The following is a 26,789-nucleotide window of genomic DNA, read 5'->3' as shown; positions in this document are numbered from 1 at the left end:
GTTTGTTAATTAGTAAAAACACATTCTCATTCCGTAATAAACTGCAATAAACATCCATTTGTTTTCCCAATATATTTCAATGTAAAAAATACCCCAAGAGTAACCAACACTGATCATACAGAGATTTGACACTTAAAGGACTAGATTTACTTTGCACCAGTTATTTTCATCAGGTCATAAATCACGTGTCATTCCCAATATTTGTCTGATCTTTGCACCAGTTATTTTCATCAGGTCATAAATCACGTGTCATTCCCAATATTTGTCTGATCTTTGCACCAGTTATTTTCATCAGGACATAAATCACGTGTCATTCCCAATATTTGTCTGATCTTTGCACCAGTTATTTTCATCAGGTCATAAATCACGTGTCATTCCCAATATTTGTCTGATCTTTGCACCAGTTATTTTCATCAGGTCATAAATCACGTGTCATTCCCAATATTTGTCTGATCTTTGCACCAGTTATGTTCTAACTAGTCCCCTTTGAAATTGACTGGTACACATCTAGTCCTATACTTTCTCAGTGGGCTGTGCTGAAAAACACGTATCGTTATCATCCTCAATCATCATGACAATTCACTCTATACAGCACAGCACAAGGTCATTAACAATAGAAGTTAACAGGGGACAAGTGAGTCACAAGATGTGTAGTGGGACAACAGACACCAAGAATACGTTTTTGAGTAGTCATTTTCCCCAGCAGTATTGTTCACCCACCATACATTGTAGTAGATTATGCGGTTTAAATGCGTAAGCAATAAATAATGCTCAATTATAGGAATCATAGATTGGATGGACATTATTTGTAGTGTCACAGAAAAAACACCAACACAATTTCATCTGGAATGGACAACATTACACCAGAATGGCAAATGAATCTGCCATTAAAAATCAATAGAATAAAACCCTCATCTGTGCACCAATGGCAGAAATTGGGGAATTGATTGGATAACCCACATCCAGTACATACATCCAGTACATACGACATACAAATACTACAGGAGTCAAATATGCCAATGACGGTGCTCTCTCTTTAATTACAGAGAAAACAAAGAGGAAAACGAGGGGGAAAGAAAACAAATAGATGTTTGTGGGAATGTGGTCATAGCAGGTTGTACACGTTTCCGTTGGTGTCCATTGTACGTGAGAACATGGGAGAGAGAGATCTGAACAGATCCACAGATCCTAACCCTCACTCCATCCAGACATGAAGTGATCCTTTATTCTCCTCATTTAAAGGCACCTAAACCACCACTAATATAAAACGGTCGGAAAAACTCTACACCGTGTAAATCTACTGTATAGTGTCATTTCATGTTAGTTCCCCCAGGTACATTTAAAGATGCATAATATCCACCTCCCTTTATAGAAGTCTAACAAACAACAGTTCTGAGGTAGTGCAATACTGCTTCTCATTTCCTCTACAATAACATTTGACTGATCATGTACGCTAACGGTAACATATTAAATATTGATGGCTAACGGTAACATATTAAATATTGATGGCTAACCGTAACATATTAAATATTGATGGCTAACCGTAACATATTAAATATTGAATCAAATCAATGATAGCAGAGGCTGTTTTTGAGTCCCAGTATATAAAAAAAACGATTCACTTTGGTTAACAGGCTAAGACACATTATCGTTGTTTTTTTGTTGTATCAAAAGTGCATGGTCTGTGTGTGTGTGTGTGTGTGTGTGTGACAAGTCTTCTCCTATTCTACAGTATTGAATGTAACAATAATATGATATCGGTCTTGGAGAGGGGGAGGGAGGGTCTGTGTCACATGTCCGTTATCTCTCCATCTCTCTCCTCTCTGTCTCTAAGGGGTGGAGGGGGCCCTAAACGTAACCCCCCAGGCAGAGCAGTAGCAGCACGTGCACGGTGAGCAGGTAGAGGGACACCAGCAGGGGTGTGCGCTGGCGAGAGCAGAAGGACACACGCAGCATTCTCATCAGGCCTGGTCCGTTGCTGCTCCGAATCTGATGGAGGGAGAGAGGGAGGGGGAGAGAGAGAGGGGGAGAAATGGAGAGAGAGAGAAGTATAGACAGTTACAGGAGGCAGTAGTAGTAGTAGGAGGAGGAACAGACCATTATTACATGACAATGGTGAATGGTCATTTCATCTTCAGATATGTATCCTGTGTAAATAATCCAGGGTGTTGGTTGGTACTTACTCGGGTGACAGAGCCTCCTGGTGGCTCAATGAGGACAGATGTCTCAGAAGCAGAGAACTGCCCTTCATGGGCCGACTGCCATTCACCCTGGTTGATCCTACGGCAGGTGAGCGAGGAGAGAGATACTGAGTAAATACTGTCTGACACACACAGGAAAGCACACAGACAAGTTCCAACACAAATATTCCAAACGATGACTTGAGGCCAATAATCTCATTATCAACACTGTACCTCTACAAATCACAGAGCAGAGCATCTCTATAGAGCCTGACAGTCACAGCAGCGAGCTGACATGCTCATTCCTCATTAGAATCACACTTTGTCAGTGAGTGTAGAGCTGTAGGAGAAGGCAGAGGATGACCCCTGTCATGTTACAGGTGTGATAACTCAACTCAAACTTACAGTTTGAGGCGGTCCTGGGCGGCCATTAGCTGCTCCTCCACAACCACCCTATACTGCTGCTCCTCATCCAGTCTGACAGGCACAAAGAAAGGACACATTAGTATGTCAGACATGCTTGCGTTATGATGGGCTGGGGCTGTGTGGTTTGGAATGGGTGTCTGTTCTGTTTGTTATTGTTCATTTTTTTTGCGTGTGTGTTTTGGTCATTGGTAGAGAGAACGTGTGTGTTTTGGTCATTGGTAGAGGGAACGTGTGTGTGTACTGTATGCGTGCGTGTTTTGGTCATTGGTAGAGAGACCGTGTGTGTGTACTGTATACCTGTGTGTTTTGGTCATTGGTAGAGAGAACGTGTGTGTGTGTGTGTACTGTATGAGTGTGTGTTTTGGTCATTGGTAGAGAGAACGTGTGTGTGTGTGTACTGTATGCGTGCGTGTTTTGGTCATTGGTAGAGAGAATGTGTGTGTGTGTACTGTATGCGTGCGTGTTTTGGTCATTGGTAGAGAGAACGTGTGTGTGTACTGTATGCGTGCATGTTTTGGTCATTGATAGAGAGAACGAGTGTGTGTAATGTATGTGTGTGTGTGTTTTGGTCATTGGGAGAGAGAACGTGTGTGTGTACTGTATGTGTGTGTGTGTTTTGGTCATTGGTAGAGAGAACATGTGTGTGTGTACTGTATGTGTGTGTGTGTTTTGGTCATTGGTAGAGAGAACGAGTGTGTGTAGTGTATGTGTGTGTGTTTTGGTCATTGGTAGAGAGAACGTGTGTGTGTGTGTGTGTGTGTACTGTATGTGTTTTTAAAGGGGGGTGTCGTGGGGTTGAGAACTGGTACCTGCGCTGGAGCTCTTCAAAATCCACCCTGAGGCTCTCGCTCTCTGAAGGGCCACTGTGCTGCTGAGGAGCTCCGGGGGCACTGTCCACTTCCCCTATCCTCTGGGGGCCACAAGAAATAGTCAAAATCACTAAACATTGTAGAAATCCCTATGGTAGAGTCTTAAATTGTTCCAGAGATGTCAATGTGTAAATCTAGTTCATCTGTGCCATAGTGGACACATTATCTTTAAAAACATATGGTCAGTATGTATCAACGAGGGACAATGAATGAATCAGAGCAGAGTGATATCCAAGGGCGTGCTGACCTTGCGCTTGTCTTCGTGCAGTTCCTCAAGCTGCCTCTGGAGGGCAGTGCAGCGGCTCTCTGCCTCGTCTAGTCTCTGGGAACTGCCTTGGAACTGGGAGGAGAGATGGCAGTTCTCCTCAGACACCTGCGAGAGCTGAGGGGAGGGAGGGACAGCAACGGGCTCAGCAGACTGTACACACACACACAAAACCAAAAGACAGAAGAACGAAGAAGAAGCAGAGAAGAAATTATGAAAGAAAATGGAAAAGGAGCATGCAAGAGAAATGAAAAGGAAAGAGCCAGAGGGGGAGATATTTATGAAATATGTGATCATCTAATCCATTAACATGAAATGAAGTACCTTTCATTCAACCATGTCATTAAGTACTGAAAGTCAGAGAGGGTGATCAGAGGTAGTTGTGAGACAGCGTAGTAGGAAAACAGAATGATTGCAGGTAGGGTTGCTGAGACACGGACAAGAGGCTATAGGTGACAGGAAGGAGGAACAGTCTGGTATCTCTACCTTGTTACTGAGCTGTGTAATCCGCTGCTCTCGCAGCTGAAGATCATTCAGCGGGCCACTCTCTGATTGAAGGACCCCTACTTTAGATGACAGGTCTGCCTCAAGAGGTGCCTGAGCACAAAAAAACAACAAACAAGAATACATAAACAGCCATGGAGAAGAGACAGAGGTGAACAATAATCACACCATTTAACCGTCTCTTAACTGCACAAATGTATAACTTAAACCTAGATTTGTAGATAACATTGATAAGGATCCACTTTATATTTGTACCACAGTCGGTACTTGACACAGCACATTCATCATTTATACTGTATATCCAATTGTGAAGATATCAGTTTTATTACTATGCATACGACCTTCCTTTAATTCATTATTATTTTGATTGGTCCAGAAAAAGGTGATTTCACTGCACTTTTTATACCCGCTGTAAACTGTGTACGTGACAAATACAATTTGGACATGAACAGCAGTCTGCCATCTCACTAATGCCTGGTCCAAGTACAGTCGTTATCAGTTTCAGGTTTAGAGGTGTCCTCCTCCTCACCTGTCTCTGGTGGTGTTCCTCCGGTGGTTTGGGCCTGGTGGCGCGGGCCTCCTCCAACATGGCACCGAGCTGGCGCACCTGCTGGTCACGGTCTGAGAGGGTGGCCAGGGTCTGCTGCTTCAGGAGCTCTGCCTGGGCCTGCCAGTCAACCTGCTCCAGCCTAGAGAGAGACAGATATACCCATGTAGCCGAGGCATAGACACTCATATACCGCTGATTAACAATGTTTGGATGTTAAATAACATAAGCAGCTCTTAATGAAGTATGTCGCACCTGAGAATTTCTAGTTCCTGGTTCTCCCTCTGCCTCAGGTTGTCTAGCTCCCTCATCCTGTCCACCATCTCCTCAGCCCTCCTCCTCTCCTCCTCTAGCTCCTGGCTGAGTCTAGACAGCTCTCCTCCTCCCAGTCGAGTGAGCTCTGAGTGCTGCCGCTGCAGCTGTTCCAACTACAGGACAGGGAGAAACAAAGCTTGTGTTACTGTGGATACTGGTATATGAAAACACTATATACAGGTAAATTATGACATCACTACCATTGTGGTTGCGTTAGTAGTGCTTTAATGGAATACTTTGTGCAAAATGGAGATTACTCTGGTTGATTACCAGTCTCTCCCTGTCGTTCTGCAGGGCTGACAGGGCGTTCTTCAGTCCCCACACCTCCGCAGTGGATCCTCCATGGCCCGTGGTGAGTGTCTGCTGGCCCCCTGCCCTGCTCATCTCCTCCAGTCTGAGGCTGAGCTCCTGGGCCTGGCTGAGTGCCTGGTCCCTGCTGCCCTGCAGTGACGCCATGGCCTGGCCGAACGCCTGGTTCTGGGCCCGGAGCTGGCCGGCCACCTCCCTCTCCTCCAGCAGCCTCTGCTCCATGCTCAGCAGGTCTCGGGCCAGCTCAGCCACCCTCTCTGCCGCTGTCTCCGACTCCGTGCGCGTCACCCCTCCCTCCCAACGCAGTTCTTTCAGCTCCTTCTGCCGAGCCTCCTGCACCTCTCTTTCCTTGGCAAGGCTCTCCTCCAGGCTCTCCACCTGGGCCCTGGCAGCCTGCAGCTGCTCCCTCAGCTTCTCTACCTCCGCCCCGGGAGCGTCTCTCACCTGCCTGTTTCCACTATCACCAGCCTGGCTGAGTGTCTCCCTCTCCACCGCCTGAACAAAAGCCTCCCCTCCCTCCAGGCTCTTGATCTTAGCCTCTAGCTCAGCTCTCTCCTTCTCCAGGGTAGCGTTGCGCTCCAGCTGGCCGGACAAGAGCTGCTTGTGCTGGGACTCCTTCATGGTGAGGACCTGGGTAAGGTCGTCCCTGTAGCCGTGAAGCTGGGCAGATAGCTTGGCCTTCTCTGCGTGGAGGTCGTCCCTCTGGACCAATAGGGAGCGCAGCTCCTCCTTCAGACTGTTATTCTCCGCAGCAGCCTCCTGGATCAGAGCGTCCTTTTCCATCATCACCTGGGACAACAGACCCATTACGTAGAGGGATGGGTTATACAACTGGGGCACGAGGAAGACATCACACTAATAATATCCCTCTTATCACTACATACAGTTTCAGCATGTCGATGACATGCGTGTACGTAAACAAACATGGACCATTTACCACCGATTTACATTAAGTGTAGGAGAATCCATTCAGAATCTCTTCTGCCATTTATGCCTCTGTACACATGAGTGTTATCATTGTTTCTCTACCTGCAGATGTTTCTCCTCCAGCTGTTTGTACATGCCAAGTACTCGGTCTCTGTCGTCCTGTAAAGAGCCCATGGCCTTGGTGAAGGCGTCCAGCCTGGCTTTGCTGTGGCTGCTCTCCTCCTCTGCCTTCCGCAGCCGGTCCTCCAGACCCCGCACCTCCTCTCTCCTCTCCTCCAGCTCCTTCTCAGCCTCCTGGGCCCTGGCGTCAGCCTCCCTCCTGGCCTCCTCTGCAGCCTGGGGGGGTGAAAGCATGTCAAGAAGATGCAGGGGAATGGGTTTAAACATTTCCAAGCTCGTAAAACAACTTGATAGCTCAATCAAAACAGTAACATCACAATACATTTGTAGGGAATTTTTACACCCTATTTTGAATAAATGTAGAATTTGACACCCTGTGCATTGAAATGAGCAACTATTCATTGTGATGACAAAACATGTCATAAAGCAGAGATGAAATAAAAGTGATGCGTACCTGTGTCACGGCCTGCTCCTTCTCCCCCAGCAGCTCTACCTCTCTCCTCTCCTTCTCACTCAGCTCTGTCTGCAGGCTCTCTGTCAGGGTCTTGGAGGAGCGCAGGTCTGTCTCCAGTTGTTCCACGCTCAAACCTAGCCTCCTCCCCTCTGCTTCCCTCTCCTTCAGCTGGGACCTGGCCTCGTTGGTCTCTCCCTGCAGCTTCCCAACTGCCTCTTCCAGGGCCTGGGCTCTGTGGCGGAGCCCCTCCGCCTCGCTCTCCAGGGAAGCCAGCTGGGCGCGAGTGTCAGCCAGGGAGGTCTCAGTCTGGGCTAGGGACTTCTGAAGCTCTCCCCTCTCCTGCTCCAGGGCAGCCTGGTTCTCACGGAGCCTCTTCTCTTCCTGCTCCCATTTCAGCTGCCACTGCTCGTCTGCTTTCTGCAGTCTTGACAAAAAAAACAAGAAAAAAAAACACATTACATAACATACTATTGTGTATCACAAACCTGGCAGGAAATTGGGGCAATTTAATTAATTAACTTTTTCAGGAACTGTAGCCATTTTTACCTGTCCACTGTAAGCTGTAGCTCTTCTCTCTGTGCGGTCTCTTTCTGCAGCTGTTCAGCCAGATCTCTGGATCGGGTCTCTCCCTCCCGCACCTCTGCCTCCTTCCCCTGGAGGGTGCTGTTGAAGCGACTCTCCCACTGCCGGGTCTCATCCAGCACGCGGTCCCTGTCGTCCTGCAGGGAGGACATACAGCGCGAGAAGGCAGCCAGTCGGGCCAGAGACTCATCGAGGCGGGCCTGCATCTGCTGGGCCTGTCTCTCAGCGGTGTCAGCCAGCTCTTTTGCCTCCCGGGTGGCATTCTCCTCTCTCTCCCTCTCCCGGTAAGACTCCTCCAACCTCAGCTCAATCTGCTTCAGCTCGGCTCCCAGCCTGAACCTCACAGAGTCCAGGCTCTGCTCTGCCTCTGCTTTCAACTCAGCCTCTCTCTGTAGAGCGGTCTGCTCATAGGCTCTCCTTTCAGCTTGGGCCTGGCTGGCCTCTGTCTGGGTCTCAACCAGCTGGGCTTTGCAGCTAGATAGCTCAGCCTCAGTCTTCTTCAAAGCATCTGTGACTTTGGTCCTCTCCAGATAGGCTTGCCCAAGCTCTTTGTGGATCTCGTTGCTGCCCAGTTGCAAAGCCTTGCCCTCCCTGGCCATCTCGCTGATCCTTTCCTGGTACTGGATGCAGTCCTTCTGCATCTGGCGCACCTCCAGCTGCTTCTCTCTCAGCAGCTCCTCCAGCTGCTTTGCCCGGCTCTGGCTGCCCTCTTTCACCCTCTGGGCGGACTTCAGCTGCTGCTCCAGCTCCCTCTGCTTCCCTGACTCTGCCTCTGCCTCAGCCCTCTCTCTCTGGGCCTGCCTCTTGTCCTCCTCCAGCCTGGCTGCCCGGTCCCTCTCGCTCTCGGCCAGGGCTTCCAGTTCGGCCCGCTCCCTCTCCAGTCTCTCCACCTCCCGCTGCAGCTCCGCAAGGCGCTCCCGGCTGTCTGCCGCGTCCTGCTGGTAGCCGGCGATGCTGCCATTCAGCTGGGCCAGCTGGTTCATCAGACGCTCCTCTAGGTCATCCTTCTCTACCTCCAGGCTGCTGTGGAGCCCCCGGAGTTGGGCTTCCCTTTTAGAGCTCTCCTCCATCAGGCTCTGTTCCTTAACTTTACTCTCCTGAAGGAGCTGCTCCAGAGAGGCTAGTCCAGCCTTGAGTTCAGCCTCACTCTCTTGCCACTGTTCCCTCTCTGAATGTAGGGCTGCTTCCATTTCCCTCCGCTTTCCCTCAATTGTGGCCAGTTCACTTTCAGACATGTCCGTCTTCACTGGCTCCTCCCCCTGGGTCTGTTCCTTTTCTTTACTCTCCCGAAGGCGCTGCTCTAGAGAGGCCAGCTCAGCAGTGAGTTCAGCCTCGCGCTCTTGCCTCAGTTCCCTCTCTGACTGTAGGGCTGCCTCCATTTTGCTCAATTTCACATCAATTAGGGCCTGTGTACTTTCAGTTATTTCGTTCTTCCCAGTCTCCTCAAAAGAGTGCATTTCAGGTGCAGCTACCTCAGACTCTATAGCCTGACTATGTGGCTCTATGTCCTGAGGCTGGCTCTTAACTGTCTCTTGGGTAGTTTTAGTCATGACTGTACTAGACTGCTGGGCAACAATAGTTTCCTCCACTACATCAGAGATGGGGGTTTTATCTGGAGCTAATCTGTCCCCTTTCTCTCGCTCTTGGGCTAGTTGTTCCCTCACCTCAACAACTTGCTGTTCTAAGGAGTCCCTCTGTGCCGTAGTGGCATTCAAATCAGCTTTCAGAGCCTCAAACTCTTCTTTGAGTCTTTCAAGTTCTCCTTTGAGTGCCTTGTCCTCTCTTCTTATTCCTTTCTTTTCATCCATCTCTCGGAGTCTCTCATTCTCCTCCTCTAAATCCATGATTTTCTGCTGCTTGGTCTTGGCAAACTTCCTCATCTTGTCTTTGACAGTGTCCACCTCTTTCTGGGCCTCTTCTTTCTGCCGTTCAGCCTCTTGCTTGGCTGCCTCGTGGGTCCTGGCTCTAGCAACAAGCTCCTTCCTCTCCTGCCTAGCAGCTTCCAGCACCCGTCTCACACGCTCTGCCTCATCACTCACGTTCTCATAGGACTTTAGCAGAGTCTCATACTCATCCTTCATCCCATGCACCTTCTCCTCACATTCTCTACATGCCCGGGCAGCCTCCTCCTTGGCAGACTCTGCCTCTCTTTTACAGAAGTCTTTTTCTGTCAGCATACCCTCCATGGCCAGCTTGAGGCTCTCGCAGGACCCCCCAAGGCTCTGGTTCTCCACCAAGGTCCGATCGACCTCCTCTATCAGCCTCTCTCTTTCTGCTCTCAGCTTCTCCAGCTCGACTTCTCTAGTATCCATCCTCTGCTGCAGTTCAGTGATGACTTTCTCAGTGGAGGCCAACTCCTCTTTCTGGCTTTTGTTCTCTTTGAGGGCCTCTTTGCGGGAGATAAGGGCGGCCTTGAGCTTCTGCTGAAGCTGCAGGATCTTGGCCTCGCTGCCCTTCTCTTCCTCCTGCCTCTGGGGGACCTCAGCCTCCAGTCTCTGGCTCTTTTCCTTCTCTGCTCTCAGGCCTTCCTGCAGGGAGGCGATCGACTGGTCCTTCTCATACACTGTCTCTTGCATAGACTGGAGGAGAGAGCTTTGCTCACCCAGCTGCTGACTAAGCTCCATGATCTCATTGTTCTTGTTGCTCAGGAACTGCTTGAATTCCTCCACCTCTGTCTGCAGGATGGCAATGGTGGACTCAGCGGAGTCTGAGGCGGCTCCTTTGGCCGCAGCCTCCAACTCTGCTTTCACAGCTTCTGCATAGGTCTGAGCCTGGAGACCCTTCTCCCTCAGAGCCTCCAACTCCTCATAGACATGTTCAATCTGGCTCTCCTTCTCTCTCAGGGCCTGCAGCTCTTTGCCCAGCTCTAGAAGCTCACTTTCCCTGAGTGACAGGCTTGCCTGGCTCTCCTGCAGTTGGCCCTCCAACTCTGTACAAGATGCCCTCTCAGCCTGGACCTCTTCTTTCAGAGCTTGTAATGAGGCCTCAATGTCAGCTGAAAGTACCTGAGAGGGTTCCTCAGCACTGGGAATGGGTTTATCACCTCGTTGTTGTGCTTCGTTCTCAGGAGCGGCAAAGTCCACCCAGTCTTCCTGGACCCAATCTCCTGCAGCTGGCTTCTCAATCTTCTCCACTGCAGCGTTGGTCTCCAGCTCGGCCTTCTCTGTGCTCCCCTCTTTCTGTGCCTGCAGTTCCTCGAGCTCTCTCAGTCTAGTCAACAGCCCATCTCGTTCACTAACCTGCTCCTCCAAACGCTCCAACAGCCCGTTGTACTCTTCCTTTTGCTGTTTAAGCTGTTCGCGGTGGTGCCTGTCCTTTTCTTTGGCCATGCGGATGGTGTCTTTGCGAGAGTCCTGGGCCTCCTGGAGTTTCTTTTGCAGTGTTTCGCAATCTGACTCCAGCGAGGCCACCTGGGACTGCAACCCAGTGATTTCAGATGAGGTGTCAGCCTCTGGAGTCTGCTGAGCTCCCTCACTCAGCCTTCTGTTCATTTCAAGTGTCTCTTCCAGAACCTGATCCTGCTGGCTGATTTTCCGTTCCAAAACCTCCATGACCTCTTCTTTGGACCTCAAGGCTTGTCTGAACTCTTCGGGAGTAGTTTCAAGTGCCATATCCTCTTGTTTTCTGTCTTTTTCTAAAGCTGGTACACTTGCAGGGGCTTCCTCTGTTGCTTTCCCTACTTGTTCTTTCATTTGATCTGCCTCTTTCTCAAACTCTGCAACTTTTTTCATCAGCTCTTTGCGCTGCATCAGGGCTGCCTGCAACCTCTTTTTAATGGTGGCCACTTGGGTTGTCAGATCCTCTTTGTCCTTTCGCAAACTAGTGAGCTCATCACCATCCTCTACATGACTCTCCCCTGTCACTTTCTCCTTTTCTCCAGCTTTCTCAAGTTCAATTATCTGCTCCTTCAGTTTCTTGACTTCAGCACTCATCAGGAACTTCTCCTCACCGGTCTGGAGCAGTTTGGCAGACATGCCATTGCTCAGCTCCATCATCTCCTGCTCTTTCTGGGTGATGCGCAGTTGCAGCTCGTTAATCTCTGTATCCCTCTCAGACAGTACAGCTTTGGCCATGTCCCTAGCCTGGGAGATGTCCAGTAGGCTGGCCTCCATGTCTTGGAGCTTCTGCTCCAGCTCAGAGGAGGTGATCTCCCCTTCTTCCAGCTGGGCACTCAGCATCCTGGCCTGTCCCTCCTGCTGAGAGAGAGAGCGCTGAGCCTTGTCCAGGTCTGCCTGCAGGGCCTGGATCTGCTGCTCTTTGGAGCGGCCTTCTGTCTGCAGGCTGTCCAGCTGCTCCTCCAGGAGATGCATCTCCATGCTCTGCCTCTCCAAGTCAGAGCCACTGTGCTGGGCCACCGTGTCCATCTCTGACCTGGCTGACTGGAGCTCTTCCTCATATCTCTGAGCCTGGGACTCTGCCTCATCCTTGGCAACTGCCAGGGACCGAATCTCTTCCTCAAGGCCTTGGGCTCTCTCCTGTGACTCTGAGGCAGCCTCTCTCAGTCTCTGGAGCTCAACCATGAGCTCACTGTACCTGTTCTGCAGCTCATCTGCTAGGGCCTGGGCAAACACCTGTCCAGGGGCAGAGTCAGATTCAAAGAGGGTCGCCCCCTGCTGGCTGAGGTGCACCTGCACAGTCTCACGGATGATGACAGATGAGGACTCCACCTGGACTGTGGATATTTCCTGCTCAGAGCTGTTCTCTTCCCAGGATTGCATCTGGAGCTGGCCAAAGCCCTGCAGTATGGGAGGCGACTGCTGACCTTCATCTTGGTTCACAGCCTCTAGGAGGGTCCAGCTGCTGTGGGCCACCTCGGAGTCACTGCTCGTGACCATCTCATCAGAAGAGGCCCCCTTAGATTCTCCGGGAGAGTCAGACTGGGGTTCAATGAGCTCTGGACTGCTCTCGTTATCAGCGGAGACTGACAGGATTGACCTATCCTCTGCCACCAGGGTGGTGTTCTCCTCTCGCGTGTCTTCTAGGAGGTCTGGAAGCACTGCAGGACTGTCGTAGGGGGCCATGGCAGTGTCCTCACGCTGGTCTAGAATCTGATCAGCGCTTACCTTGAATGCATCATTTGAGCCCCGCTCTTCAGTCAGCACAAGACTCTCTCGCAGGGCAGCCAACTCATGGTCTTTCTCCAATAGCTGCTGCTCCAGAGACAATATTTGGGCTGGGGAAATCAATAAAGATGAAAATTAATAGCCAGCCTAATTATCTCACAATACACAATTAATTGATCATACCTGAATTGCCAAAACAGATATTTTTTTCATGACTCTGCCTATATATTATAGATTTCCTTTCAGATTTTTGCTTCTAACTGTTAACAATTGAGATTATTGACATACTGTCAACATACTGACAATACTGTTGACATGTCTACTAAACCACCAGTCTTTCAGGTTTAGTCACAGACAGTGAAATGGGTAAGGCCTGTAACCGCATCTGCATCACTATGCTGAACTCTGTTGGCAGTGGGGCCTGTGACAGCACAGTGTCCAATCCTATGCAAACACATCAATAGAGGGTGTGTGTGCTGCTGGCAGGATGTACGACTGGTCCTGGCGGTTGGCTTTCAGATGTACGACTGGTCCTGGCGGTTGGCTTTCAGATGTACGACTGGTCCTGGCGGTTGGATTTCAGATGTACGACTGGTACTGGCGGTTGGCTTTCAGATGTATGACTGGTCCTGGCGGTTGGCTTTCAGGTGTGTGTGAGGTCCTGGCGGTTGGCTTTCAGGTGTGTGTGAGGTCCTGGCGGTTGGCTTTCAGGTGTGTGTGAGGTCCTGGCGGTTAGCTTTCAGATGTACGACTGGTCCTGGCGGTTGGCTTTCAGATGTACGACTGGTCCTGGCGGTTGGCTTTCAGATGTACGACTGGTCCTGGCGGTTGGCTTTCAGATGTACGACTGGTCCTGGCGGTTGGCTTTCAGATGTACGACTGGTCCTGGCGGTTGGCTTTCAGATGTACGACTGGTCCTGGCGGTTGGCTTTCAGATGTACGACTGGTCCTGGCGGTTGGCTTTCAGATGTACGACTGGTCCTGGCGGTTGGCTTTCAGATGTACGACTGGTCCTGGCGGTTGGCTTTCAGATGTACGACTGGTCCTGGCGGTTGGCTTTCGGATGTACGACTGGTCCTGGCGGTTGGCTTTCAGATGTACGACTGGTCCTGGCGGTTGGCTTTCAGATGTACGACTGGTCCTGGCGGTTGGCTTTCAGATGTACGACTGGTCCTGGCGGTTGGCTTTCAGATGTACGACTGGTCCTGGCGGTTGGCTTTCAGATGTACGACTGGTCCTGGCGGTTGGCTTTCAGATGTACGACTGGTCCTGGCGGTTGGCTTTCAGATGTACGACTGGTCCTGGCGGTTGGCTTTCAGATGTACGACTGGTCCTGGCGGTTGGCTTTCAGATGTACGACTGGTCCTGGCGGTTGGCTTTCAGATGTACGACTGGTCCTGGCGGTTGGCTTTCAGATGTACGACTGGTCCTGGCGGTTGGCTTTCAGATGTACGACTGGTCCTGGCGGTTGGCTTTCAGATGTACGACTGGTCCTGGCGGTTGGCTTTCAGATGTACGACTGGTCCTGGCGGTTGGCTTTCAGATGTACGACTGGTCCTGGCGGTTGGCTTTCAGATGTACGACTGGTCCTGGCGGTTGGCTTTCGGATGTACGACTGGTCCTGGCGGTTGGCTTTCTGATGTACGACTGGTCCTGGCGGTTGGCTTTCGGATGTACGACTGGTCCTGGCGGTTGGCTTTCGGATGTACGACTGGTCCTGGCGGTTGGCTTTCGGATGTACGACTGGTCCTGGCGGTTGGCTTTCAGATGTACGACTGATCCTGGCGGTTGGCTTTCAGGTGTGTGTGAGGTCCTGGCGGTTGGCTTTCAGATGTGTGTGAGGTCCTGGCGGTTGGCTTTCAGATGTACGACTGGTCCTGGCGGTTGGCTTTCAGATGTACGACTGGTCCTGGCGGTTGGCTTTCAGATGTACGACTGGTCCTGACGGTTGGCTTTCAGATGTACGACTGGTCCTGACGGTTGGCTTTCAGATGTATGACTGGTCCTGGCGGTTGGCTTTCAGGTGTGTGTGAGGTCCTGGCGGTTGGCTTTCAGATGTATGACTGGTCCTGGCGGTTGGCATTCAGATGAATGACTGGTCCTGGTGGTTGGCTTTCAGATGTATGACTGGTCCTGGTGGTTGGCTTTCAGATTCAGAGAATAAAAACACACATTTTAAAATAGGTCTCCTTACCTTTTTCAGCATCAGTCACTTCTTCCACAGACGGGTCAGTCACACACTGGACCAATGACTCCCTAGCAGCCTAGGAGAGAAAGACAAAGGCCTGAGTTATTACTGAACACACAGAGGGTGTAAACCTTATGACTTAATAATACATCAATCCCATTGAAGTGGGACTACATTCAAAATGAAGTGAGTTAACAGTTTCACACAGCTGTAATGTAGTTACACAATAGTTACACTGTAGTTATGATGAGCCTGGGTGTGAAGGTCAGCCCAGGGCTGCAGTCATAACAGAGGATCAGTGGAGAGGCGATTAGCATTGCCTTGACCCAAACGACAGGAGGACATTCTGCCTCAGCATTATTAAACCCAACCGCTGTCTCTGTCCCTCAGGCTGTCCGCTCTGAGATAGATCGTGGCCGACTGACCTGCCCCAGTAGTCAGGGCAGCGACTAGAGAGACTTCCCCACATGAATAAGCATGTGCGACACTCAATGTGCTGACTGGGCAGTCCTCACAGCACAGTGAAATAACAGCACACCAATAGATCATATTGTTTCAGACTGCACACACATACAGCACAAATGTCTACAGAGGGTTTGTCGCTTTCTATTGTGACTACGCACAGTCAACAAATTCTGTCTGGAAAGGGGATTGCAAGCCTAAATAAGTTCAGGAGTAAAAATGTGCTTAACAAGTCACATAATAAGTTGCAGGGACTCACTCTGTGTGCAATAATAGTGGTTAACATGATGTTTGAATGATTACCTCATCTCTGTACCCCACACATACAATTACCCCTCAGCCAAGCATTGAATTTCAAACACAGATTCAATTACAAAGACCAGAGAGCTTTCCAATGCCTTGCAAAGAAGGGAACCTATTGGTAGATGGGTAAACATTTTAAAAGCAGACATTGAATATGCCTTTGAGCATGGTGAAGTTATTAATTACACTTTGGATGGTGTATCAATGCACCCAGTCACTACAAAGATACAAGCATCCTTTCTAACTTAGTTGCCGCAAAGGAAGGAAACCGCTCTGGGATTTCACCATGAGGCCAATGGTGACTTTAAAACAGTTAGAGTTTAATGGCTGTGATAGAAGAAAACTGAGGATGGATCAACGACATTTTAGTTACTCCACAATACTTACCTAATTAACAGAGTGAAAAGAAGGAAGCCTGTACAGAATAAAATTATTCCAAAACATGTATGTTTGCAATAAGGCACTAAAGTAAAACTGCAAAAAATGTGGCAAATAAATTAACGTTTTGTCCTGAATACAAATAGTTATGTTTGGGGCAAATCGAACACAACACATCACTGAGTACCACACTTCATATTTTCAAGCATGGTGGTGGCTGCATCATCTTATGGGTATGCTTGTCATCAGTAAGGACTGGAGAGTTTTTCAGGATAAAAAGAAACATAATAGAGCTAAGCACAGGCAAAATCCTAGAGGAAAACCTGGTTCAGTCTGCTTTCCAAAAGAGACAGATTCCCATTTCAGCAGGACAATAACCTAAAACACAAGGCCAATTATAAACTGGGTGGGTCGAGCCCTGAACGCTGATTGGCTGACAGCCTGGTATATCAGACCGTATAACATGGGTATGACAAAACATTTATTTTTACTTGTCTAATTATGTTGGTAACCAGTTTATAATAGCAATACGGCACCTCGGGGGTTTGTGATACACAGCGTTGCGTCGTGCCTAAGAACAGCCCTTAGCTTGGTCAAATACCACACTTCTGGCCTTATTGCTTAAATATACACTGAGTGTACAAAATATTAAGGAACACCTGTTCTTTCCATGACAGACTGAACAGGTGAATCCAGGTGAAAGCTAGGATCCCTTATTAATGTCACTTGTTAAATCCACTTTAAATCAGTGTAGATGAAGGGGAGGAGACAGGTTAAAGAAGGATTTTCAAGCCTTGAGACAAGTGAGACATGGATTGGGTACATCTGCCATTCAGAGGGTGAATGGGTAAAACAATAGATTTAAGTGCCTTTGAATGGGGTATGGTAGTAGGTGCCAGGTGCACCGGTTTGCGTAAAGAGCTGCAACACTGCTGGGTTTTTTCTCAACATTTTACCATGTGCGCTAAGAATGGTCCACCACCCAAAGGACATCCAGCCAACTTGACAACTGTGGGAAGCATTGGAGTCAACATGGGCCAGCATCCCTGTGGAATGCTTTTGACACCTTGTAGAGTCCATGCCCTGATGAATTGAGGCTGTTCTGAGGGCAAAAGGGGAGGGAGGGGGCAACTCAATATTAATAAGGTGTTCTTAATGTTTTGTTCCTAGTGGCCTAGTTACAGTTTACTTAAATCGTCTTGAAAATCTATGGCCAGACTTGAAAATGGCTGTCTAGCAATGATCAACAACCAACTTGACAGAGCTAGAAGAATACAAATAAATAAAAGTGAAAATATTGCACAATCCAGGTGTGCAAAGCTCTTGGAGACTTACCCACAAAGCCTCACAGCTGTAAACGCTGCCGAAGGTGGTTCTAGCTGTATTGACTCAGTGGTGTGAACACTTATGTAAATTAGATATTTCTGTATCTCATTTTCAATAAATGTAGCAGCACTTCTAAAAACATGTTTTCACTTTGTCATTATGGAATATTGTGTGTAGATGGGTGAGTTTTTTTTATCAATTCTTTTTTCTTTTTTTCTCGAATTCAGGCTCTAATACAACAAAATGTGGGTTATGGGTCAAGGGTTATGAATACTTTCTGTAATTTCACTGTGTGTGAAAACATCTGACATAAATAGATGCCATATTAACATAATAATAATTAATAATTAACATAATAACAATCTTGGATCATTGGTCATAGTTGTTTTGGCATTGCATAACTTCTCAAATAACGAGCATTGTAAGACATCCACAGCTTTGTCTTTTACACAGATGAAAATGAGCCCACCATTTGGTCAAATTACAGAAATACATTAGAGAATCTAGCAATGGGTACAACAGACTGAAGAGTGTGGTAATTTGGGGTTCACAGATAATAAACCATATAAGCTATTTCTCCCAAAGTACATTTTGATGTTTATTTTCAGGTTATTACAGGATTGAAAACAAGCTTACAACATGTGCTACCTTAATTCATTTAGTAGTCGTAACAATCTCCTAAATTAATTTAGTGCGTCTGACTGCTCACCATTCCAATTTGCTGCTCCAGCTGTTGTATCCTAGCAACTGCCTCTTTGCCTTCTGCGGTGCGCTTATCCAGTTGTTCTGAAAGAAAAAAGAAAATTATTAAATACGCTGCAAGCAAGCCACTTGTTAGGGTATCATGAATCCTATACACTTATAAACGGAACTTGTATGATAGTGTATTTGGTTCCCTAACCTTGCAATGTCTCCATGGTGTGGGTGACCTGGGCGCAGCGTTCCTCGCTCTCCCTCTGCTCCACCCTCAGCCTCTCCAGCCGGGCCTCCAGTGTACCCAGGCACTGGTCCGGGTCGGTGGGAACAGCGCTGTCTTCCTCGGCCCCCTCTCCAGCCAGAGAGCGCAGGCCTGTCAACAACTCAGCCAGGGCCTCTCCTGCCCTTTGCCCCTCTCCATACTCCTCTCTTAAGGCAACAAGCTCCTTCTCTAACCTGGCTACTTCTCTGTTGGTCACTTCCTCCCGCTCTCTAGTGGCCCACTCCAGTTTCACTGTCAGCTCCTCCATCTGGGTTGATCTGTCTCTCTCTGAACCCTCCAGACTGGCTAGCTGAGCAGCTCTGTCATGCTCTGAAGCCTCCAGGTTGGCTAGCTGGGCTGCTCTGTCCTGCTCGGAGGCCTCCAGGTTGGCTCGGAGGGCCACCAGCTCTGCCTCGGCCTGGCTGGACCACCCAGCCCACTGCTGTCTCTCCTCCTCCCTCTGCCTGCCAGCCTCAGCCAGCTCCTGCTCCATCTGGCGGAACTGAGCTGTGAGGATCTGCAGGGAGAAGGGGGAGAGTTAGAGATAGAGGTAGAGTGAGGCAGAGAGGGGGAAAGAGAGAGAGAGAGGCAGAGAGGACAAGAGAGGCAGAGGGAAAGAGAGGCAGAGAGAGAGAGGCAGAGAGGGCAAGAGAGGCAGAGCGAGAGAGAGAGAGGGAGGCAGAGAGAGAGAGAGGCAGAGAGGGCAAGAGAGGCAGAGAGAAAGAGAGGCAGAGAGAAAGAGAGGCAGAGAGGGCAAGAGAGGCAGAGAGAAAGAGAGGCAGAGAGAAAGAGAGGCAGAGAGAAAGAGAGGCAGAGAGGGCAAGAGAGGCAGAGAGGGCAAGAGAGGCAGAGAGGGCAAGAGAGGCAGAGAGGGCAAGAGAGGCAGAGAGGGCAAGAGAGGCAGAGAGGGCAAGAGAGGCAGAGAGGGCAAGAGAGGCAGAGAGGGCAAGAGAGGCAGAGAGGGCAAGAGAGGCAGAGAGGGCAAGAGAGGGCAAGAGAGGCAGAGAGGGCAAGAGAGGCAGAGAGAGAGAGAGGCAGAGAGGGCAAGAGAGGCAGAGAGAGAGAGAGAGAGGGAGAGAGAGAGAGAGAGAGAGAGAGAGAGAGAGAGGCAGAGAGGGCAAGAGAGGCAGAGAGGGCAAGAGAGGCAGAGAGGGCAAGAGAGGCAGAGAGGGCAAGAGAGGCAGAGAGGGCAAGAGAGGCAGAGAGGGCAAGAGAGGCAGAGAGGGCAAAGAGAGGCAGAGAGGGAAAGAGAGGCAGAGAGGGAAGAGAGGGAAAGAGAGGCAGAGAGGGAAAGAGAGGCAGAGAGGGAAAGAGAGGCAGAGAGGGAAAGAGAGGCAGAGAGGGAAAGAGAGACAGAGAGGGGCAGAGAGACAGAGAGGGAGAATGAAGACGGGGACGGTAGGGTCTACAAGGAGGACTGCTCGGCTCTGCGAGTAAAGCAGTGATTTTGCATTTAGATGAGAAATGAGTCTGCCCCTCAGCCCTTATGTAACATGCAACTTGTCAATCACCAAATGTACTTACTCAATCAGTGTCACTCCGCTGTCACACTAGTAACTTGGTGAATAATGTAATACAGTACTCTGTGTCAGTCTCTTCAGATGGGCTCATTTTGCTCATTGTTATTCTATTGTGGGACCTTCATTGAGAAAACACCACTGACCAGCACAGTAGAGCATGTCTGTACCTGTTTCTGCTGGTCGGCATTGTTCAGCTCCCCCTGCAGCATCTCCAGCACCTGGCAGCGTGACCGCATGGCTTCCTCCTGCTCCTCACAACGCCGCTGAGCTGCACGTAGAGCCTAGCAACACACGCACTAAAGGCTTGGGTACAGGCTAAAAACAGTGTATAGGACCTGGCCTGTGTGAGGGAGTGTAGAGTGAGTCAGAGAATGAAGTTTGTACCTGCTGTACCTGCTGCAGCTCAGTGTCGTTCTGGCTCTGCACTGTGACCCTCAGCAGCTCGTCCTCATGCTTCTGGATCTGCTCCTGGAAACGCACATCCTTTTCACAGACAACTGCCTGAAGCACACAAACCTAAACGCATGACACATCTCTGCAGTCAGCTGAAGGGCCCCCCTTTTTTTTTAATTCAATGCAATCCGGAACATTTTCATTGAAAATGGTTAGAGTAACAACCAAATTGGCACCTGCTCCGTGTGTACGGCTTCCTTTTCACACAGGGCCTGTTCGGACATCTGGAGACGCTCCTCGAGGTTCTTCGCCGAGGTCGAGACCTCACTGAGCTGCTTCCTCAGCTCCTGGAGTTCCTCCTCCACAGCAGGAGCTGAGCTGGTGAAGGAGCTGTCTGGAGAGCTCTTCAGGATATAGACAAGGATTTCAAAATGTTATTGATGACAAAATAGTCTAGTGTAGACCAAACTGGCTGTAAAGAATCGACAACATTTTAACTGAATACATAACAGCTAAAATACACATCAGAACCATGTTTAATGAACGTGGAGTTATTTGAACTCCGCTAAAGGACTCACTGTTGCTCCCTCCTGCCCCTTGAGGTCAGCAATTTGTTTGTTCAGAGTAGCCATCTTGGCTTTGGCCTGCAGCTTCAGTTTAGTGAAGCGTGCCTCCGCTGTCTCCCTTTCACTCTGTAAACACACCAACAAACACAGCATTGAAACTTGTGTTCCAGCAACAAGAGCATCATCTCAGTATACTTCTGACCACAATCATTATTTGACAAGAAGTGCATCAAATATGAATATTTCATGAACCCAACCCACACAGGAGAGTAAAAATCAAAGCTATGCATTAAGGGCACATCCATATAAAACCACTGCATTCATGTGTCTCACACACGCATACAAAGTCAAAGCAATACACACAGGCATGCACACACACACACACACACACACACACACACACACACACACACACACAAAAAATACATGCAGGTCCACAAAACCAAAGGAAAACACACCCACCTGTACCCAGGCCTCACCTTGAGCTGCGTTTCGAATGTGGCCAGCTGGCTGTCCTTATCTCTGACCACCTCCTTGAGATGCACAGTCAGCTGCTCCAGATGAGCCAGCCTCTCCAGGGGCTCCTCCTCCACCCCAGGCCAAGACTCCTCAGGGGCCCCGGGGGCATCTCCAGGGGGGAGCTGGGGGACCAACATATCCTGCAACAGAGTCACAGAGAAGAATAGTGGATACAAATATGGGGACTTGGAGAACATTAAGGTCTTCAAAGGTGATTCGTTAGAGCAGGGTTTCCCAAACTGGATCCTGGGGTCCCTCCTGGGTGCACGTTTTGGTTTCTCCCCTTGCACTACACAGCTGATTCAAATAATCAAGGCTTGATGAGTTGGTTATTTGAATCCGCTGTGGGGACCCCAGAACCGAGTTTGGGGGAACATGTGTTAGAGTGCTGATCAGTTTTGCTTTTTAGATCACAATGGATTTATTATTATGGACATAGACGAGCTGATCCTAGTTAAACACTACTGCTCTGAGACAGTCCCAGGACAGAAAACATGTGCCATGTTATGTAAGCTTGTGAGGGGTTGAGGGAGTCTCTCTTACATGAGGGGCTCCATCGGGGGGCTCGTCCCCAGACAGCTCCTGCAGGACGTTGGTAAAGCCCTGGGACAGCCGGCTGAACATTTAGCCGAAACTGGTGGTACAAGACAGAGACATTAGGCCTTTATCTTGACAGGTGGAACCTGGGTCATAGTCAGTAGGTTGCAAAAGATCCTACCCCAAAAAGGTCCTTCAAGAGGTCCTACCTAAACTTTCCAAATATATTTTGAGGCTTTCTTATCTTCTGAGTCCATAGATGCCACAACAAAATAAATGATAAGCTTATCAAAAGTTTCTTAAAAATGGTGAATATTCCATGCAGTGTTTCTTCCCATGCAAGATTCCTGATCAAAGTAAACCCATGTCCTAACATGATACTTTCACCTTGGTTTGACATGTTAGATATGAGATTTCTGAGAGATGCCCAAGATTCTAGAGTTTGGAGATTGAGGGTTCTGTCAAATCAATCACTCAAAGAGAGAGAAAGACAGTAGTTGAACAGTTAAAACAATTTATTCTAAAAATGAAGGAAAAGTAAGAGGAGAGTGTTGTATTTTATTTGTGTTACTTTCACTTACTTAGCTAGCAAATGCAGCTAGCTAGTTAAGTGTACAGAGGGGGATGCTATGTTAACTAGCTGGCTATCCAACACTGGATTTCTTCCAAGGTAAACTTTTTATTTTTACTTATTGCCGCCGGGTTCATAAACGGAAAGAAACTGGGGAAAAAAGACCTGAATTTGTCCAATAGAAATTCACATTTGCAACTGTCAGCTAGATGCAGTCAAGAATGTGGAAGGCGGTATTGACTGTGTCACTGTCTGTCACCTTGATTCTCCACCTCATAGGCTAGGTTGTAGCAGCATCACAATGAGTACAGGGGAAATTAGGGTATCATGTAGTAGCCTAAATCTATCGATGTTAGCTGGGTGAATGTGAATGAGTCATCCGATATGCTGTAATAGAAATAAGGCCATACTCATAAAAATGTATCATCCTCCCTCATCTTAAATGGCCCCGACCGCCACTGCAGGCAATCAAATCAAATCAAATCAAATTTATTTATATAGCCCTTCGTACATCAGCTGATATCTCAAAGTGCTGTACAGAAACCCAGCCTAAAACCCCAAACAGCAAACAATGCAGGTGTAAAAGCACGGTGGCTAGGAAAAACTCCCTAGAAAGGCCAAAACCTAGGAAGAAACCTAGAGAGGAACCGGGCTATGTGGGGTGGCCAGTCCTCTTCTGGCTGTGCCGGGTAGAGATTATAACAGAACATGACCAAGATGTTCAAATGTTCATAAATGACCAGCATGGTCAAATAATAATAAGGCAGAACAGTTGAAACTGGAGCAGCAGCACAGTCAGATGGACTGGGGACAGCAAGGAGCCATCATGTCAGGTAGTCCTGGGGCACGGTCCTAGGGCTCAGGTCAGTTGAAACTGGAGCAATCATCCTTTGTGCCAATAATATACCTGTGGCAACATACATTTACGGGCATTATTGTTATTGCGACCCAGATAGTTCGTGCAGAGGGGCTCGGGGTTCGAATGTCACCCGAAGAACCGAACACTGCCGAACAATAGGGCCATTCGACTGCGGCTGCGTCACTTCGTTTTGCCCACTACTCCTGAACAGCAGATTATGGGGAGAAATGGATGGCTTACTTTCTGAACATTGTGACAGTGCTGGCTCCAACCATAGTAAGAGTATTTGATGTTTATACATAAATCGGAATTATGATGTATTGGTTGCGCTTGTATAAAAACAACACAGTAGACAATCTCAGAGAGAAAGCGAACGACTTAGCTTCTCAGTGCACGTAGACAAGCAGCTAGCTAGCTTGCTGGCTAACAACGATAACAATATTGTCTAAATATATCGCCGTGCCTTGTTTTATTGGAGCGTGTGGCAGCTGTTCTAAATTGCAACTCTGTGAATGGTGTGCTGATAGTTGAAAGAACGAGCGACTAACCTGTATGAAAGCTTCTCAGATGTCTGTTTATTCTTTTTATATGATAAATCTCCTCTGCTGTATTTCTGTGCATAGCCACATCACCAAACATCCCGGAAACAAAACTTGCAGAACATCGATTGGCCAGTGGAGGATTGCTTAACAGTAAGGGGGAGTCTGTAAATTCCGACCTTTACCATTTTTATAGAGACCGTTTTAGGGACATGGACATTTCAAAAAACGAAAAATGTGCAACATGCGCCAAAACACTTTAAAAAAAAAAGTTTTTTACAAGATAATGTTTTTGTCTTTTTATACCACGATTAACCTTCTTATCCATTTTCGTTTGGAACCACACTGCTGAATTTATTAGGATGGGGCCGGGTCATGACCCCCGGGTCAATCTGATCATCAACAATGGAAGGCAACTTGGACGAAGCCTTCTCCTACTTGCACACTACACCACAGTGTTTCTGACCTTTGTGAGTCGCTCGGTGAACTTGTTCGTGCAGATGCTAAAGTGGACCACACTGTTTGCACGGTACACCATGTCCGTCTTTGACTCTATCTACAGACACCTGCATTGGTGGCGTAGAAGGGGCGGTGGAGGGGTTGCCACGCAGATCTGCCCCAGCCTTGACACAAAAAATCAGGGTGACCAGAGTAAACATGCCAAGTCCCTTTAAACGTGAAGAAGTCTCAATTATTCTAAGAGTTTTAACAAACCCTATCACTAACCGGACAGCCTGCTCAAGACATCACAAGATCTCACTGATCTTTTGGGAAAATGAAGTGTAACAGTGGTGAGAAAGTTGGGAGAGAGTTGAAGTAGAATGGAAAGAGCACCTTACTGAAGTCATTCAGCTTGAGCATTTCATTTTTTAAATTTAATTTATTACTAAGTCTAGTGTTTTACAGTATATGCATGTATCGGTTGCATGTGTATTCCTTGTACTGTAATGCCAATATGAAAGTTACATGTTTGAATATTCATATCATAAACTACTATAATATTGTTCAAGGAAAGCTTCTCCAAAACCACTAACAGGAGGGGAAGAATCGGGCATTAAACACACTATTGTAACACTTTTCTAAAGGGGATAACGTCAATTCAACTACACTACCCACCTATGAACTGTCATTTGTAACATGTATAGGATGTACAGTATAGGGGTCTAACTAAGCAGCTATTTTGTCCCACAGCCAGCTTTTCATGTGACTGTACATAACTGAGAAGTATGTTTCCTGGGCCACCAGACAGGGAATGGGTCTTTCACATTCTAATCTCGGCACCCAGAACCAAATCTACTCAATTACATTCATGTTCAGTCTGTCACAAGACTATTCCCATTCCTGCATTATACTGTCAATCAGAAATTCTAACCACTATTGAGTTGAACGAATACAGAATTGTCTTTATGCTTATAATGTGTATTCTTTTATTATTGTATTTACTTATTTTATTTGTACAAACTGTGAAAATACTATATGAATGGCAGCATTGTGTTCAAAATCATGCCAACAATAATCCCTAAAGTTGCAAATGTGTTGACTGTTGTCTGGATGAGTGAAGTTGGCTGGATGTCCTTTGGGTGGACCATTTTTGTTACACACATGAAACTGTTGTTAGAGTGAAAAACCCAGCAGCATTGCAGTTCTTGACACAAACCGGTGTGCCTGGCACCTACTACCATACCCCATTCAAAGGCACTTAAATCTTTTGTCTTGCCCATTCACCCTCTGAATAGCACACACACGCTCGATGTCTCAAGGCATAAAAATCCTTCTTCAACCAGTCTCCTCCCCTTCACCTACAGATTGAAGGAGATTTAACAAGTGACATCAATTAGGGATCATAGCTTTCACCTGGACAGTCTATGTCATGGAAAGATGTGTCCTTAATGTTTTGTATCCTCAGTGTATATCACAGGTGTCAAACTCATTCCACGGAGGGCTTTCGCTCCTCCCTTGTACTCGAGAGGAATTAAATCAAATAAAATCAAATTGTCACACACGCCGAATACAACAGGTGTAAATCTTACAGGGAAATGCTTATTTACAAGCTCTTAACCAACAATGCAGTTAAGAAAAATACAAATAAATAAAGTAACAAATAATTAAAGGGCAGCAGTAAAATAACAATAGCGAGGCTACATACAGGGGGTACCGGTACAGAGTCAATGTGGAGGCTATATACAGGGGGTACCGGTACAGAGTCAATGTGGAGGCTATATACAGGGGGTACCGGTACAGAGTCAATGTGGAGGCTATATACAGGGGGTACCGGTACAGAGTCAATGTGGAGGCTATATACAGGGGGTACCGGTACAGAGTCAATGTGGAGGCTATGTACAGGGGGTACCGGTACAGAGTCAATGTGGAGGCTATATACAGGGGGTACCGGTACAGAGTCAATGTGGAGGCTATATACAGGGGGTACCGGTACAGAGTCAATGTGGAGGCTATATACAGGGGGTACCGGTACAGAGTCAATGTGGAGGCTATATACAGGGGGTACCGGTACAGAGTCAATGTGGAGGCTATATACAGGGGGTACCGGTACAGAGTCAATGTGGAGGCTATATACAGGGGGTACCGGTACAGAGTCAATGGGCAGGGGCACTGGTTAGTCGAGGTAATTGAGGTAATATACATGTGGGTAGAGTTATTAAAGTCACTTATGCATACATAATAAGAGAGTAGCAGCAGTGTAGAATAGGGGGGGGGGGCAATGCAAGTAGTCTGGGTAGCCATTTGATTACATATTCAGTAGTCTTATGGCTTGGTGGTTGAAGCTGTTTCGAAGCCTCTTGGACCTAGACTTGGCGCTCCAGTACTGCTAGCCGTGCTGTAGCAGAGAGAACAGTCTATGACTAGGGTGGCTGGAGTCTTTGAAATTTTTTAGGGCCTTCCTCTGACACCACCTGGTATAAAGGTCCTGGATGGCAGGAAGCTTGGCCTCAGTGATGTACTGGGACATACGCATTACCCTCTGTAGAGCCTTGCGGTCGGAGGCCGAGCAGTTGCCATAACAGACATTGATGCAACCAGTCAGGATGCTCTCGATGGTGCAGCTGTAGAACCTGTTGAGGACCCATGAAAAATCTTTTCAGTCTCCTGA

General features: G+C 48.1%; 1 protein-coding gene across 4 annotated transcripts; it reads right to left on the bottom strand.

Moving 5' to 3' along the window:
* Positions 1–53: 53 nt before the first annotated feature.
* Positions 54–23,810, bottom strand: LOC124013776 (golgin subfamily B member 1-like). 4 transcript variants are annotated; one of them, XM_046328282.1, is made up of 22 exons: positions 23,690–23,810; positions 21,718–21,808; positions 21,135–21,314; positions 20,668–20,781; positions 20,326–20,493; positions 20,081–20,212; positions 19,864–19,977; positions 18,120–18,693; positions 17,928–18,004; positions 14,756–14,825; positions 7,463–12,671; positions 6,917–7,340; positions 6,445–6,678; positions 5,377–6,204; positions 5,047–5,219; positions 4,774–4,933; positions 4,227–4,337; positions 3,723–3,893; positions 3,416–3,516; positions 2,586–2,657; positions 2,184–2,280; positions 54–1,989 (listed from the first exon to the last, which is right to left on the bottom strand). In XM_046328282.1, the coding sequence occupies exons 2-22, from the start codon at positions 21,796–21,798 to the stop codon at positions 1,849–1,851; spliced, it is 9,231 nt and encodes a 3,076-aa protein (XP_046184238.1). In that variant the 5' UTR covers positions 21,799–21,808; positions 23,690–23,810; the 3' UTR covers positions 54–1,848. The 4 variants fall into 4 exon arrangements, with proteins under 4 accessions (XP_046184238.1, XP_046184241.1, XP_046184239.1 ...); XM_046328285.1 differs by having other exon boundaries at positions 3,723–3,857; XM_046328283.1 differs by having other exon boundaries at positions 20,090–20,212.
* Positions 23,811–26,789: the final 2,979 nt, after the last annotated feature.

This window comes from Oncorhynchus gorbuscha, linkage group LG25 (genome assembly GCF_021184085.1).
Source record: "Oncorhynchus gorbuscha isolate QuinsamMale2020 ecotype Even-year linkage group LG25, OgorEven_v1.0, whole genome shotgun sequence".
NCBI lineage: Eukaryota > Metazoa > Chordata > Actinopteri > Salmoniformes > Salmonidae > Oncorhynchus > Oncorhynchus gorbuscha.
This window is presented reverse-complemented; position numbering and strand designations above follow the sequence as displayed.

Excerpts from the sequence above, each read along its gene's own strand:
- LOC124013776 (XM_046328282.1), bottom strand. The coding sequence starts at position 21,798 with ATGTTCAGCCGGCTGTCCCAGGGCTTTACCAACGTCCTGCAGGAGCTG. Across the intron at positions 19,978-20,080 it reads AGCTGCAGCAGGTACAGCAG|GCTCTACGTGCAGCTCAGCG; the intron begins GTACAAACTTCA and ends GTGTGTTGCTAG. Across the intron at positions 18,005-18,119 it reads CACCATGGAGACATTGCAAG|AACAACTGGATAAGCGCACC; the intron begins GTTAGGGAACCA and ends TTTTTCTTTCAG.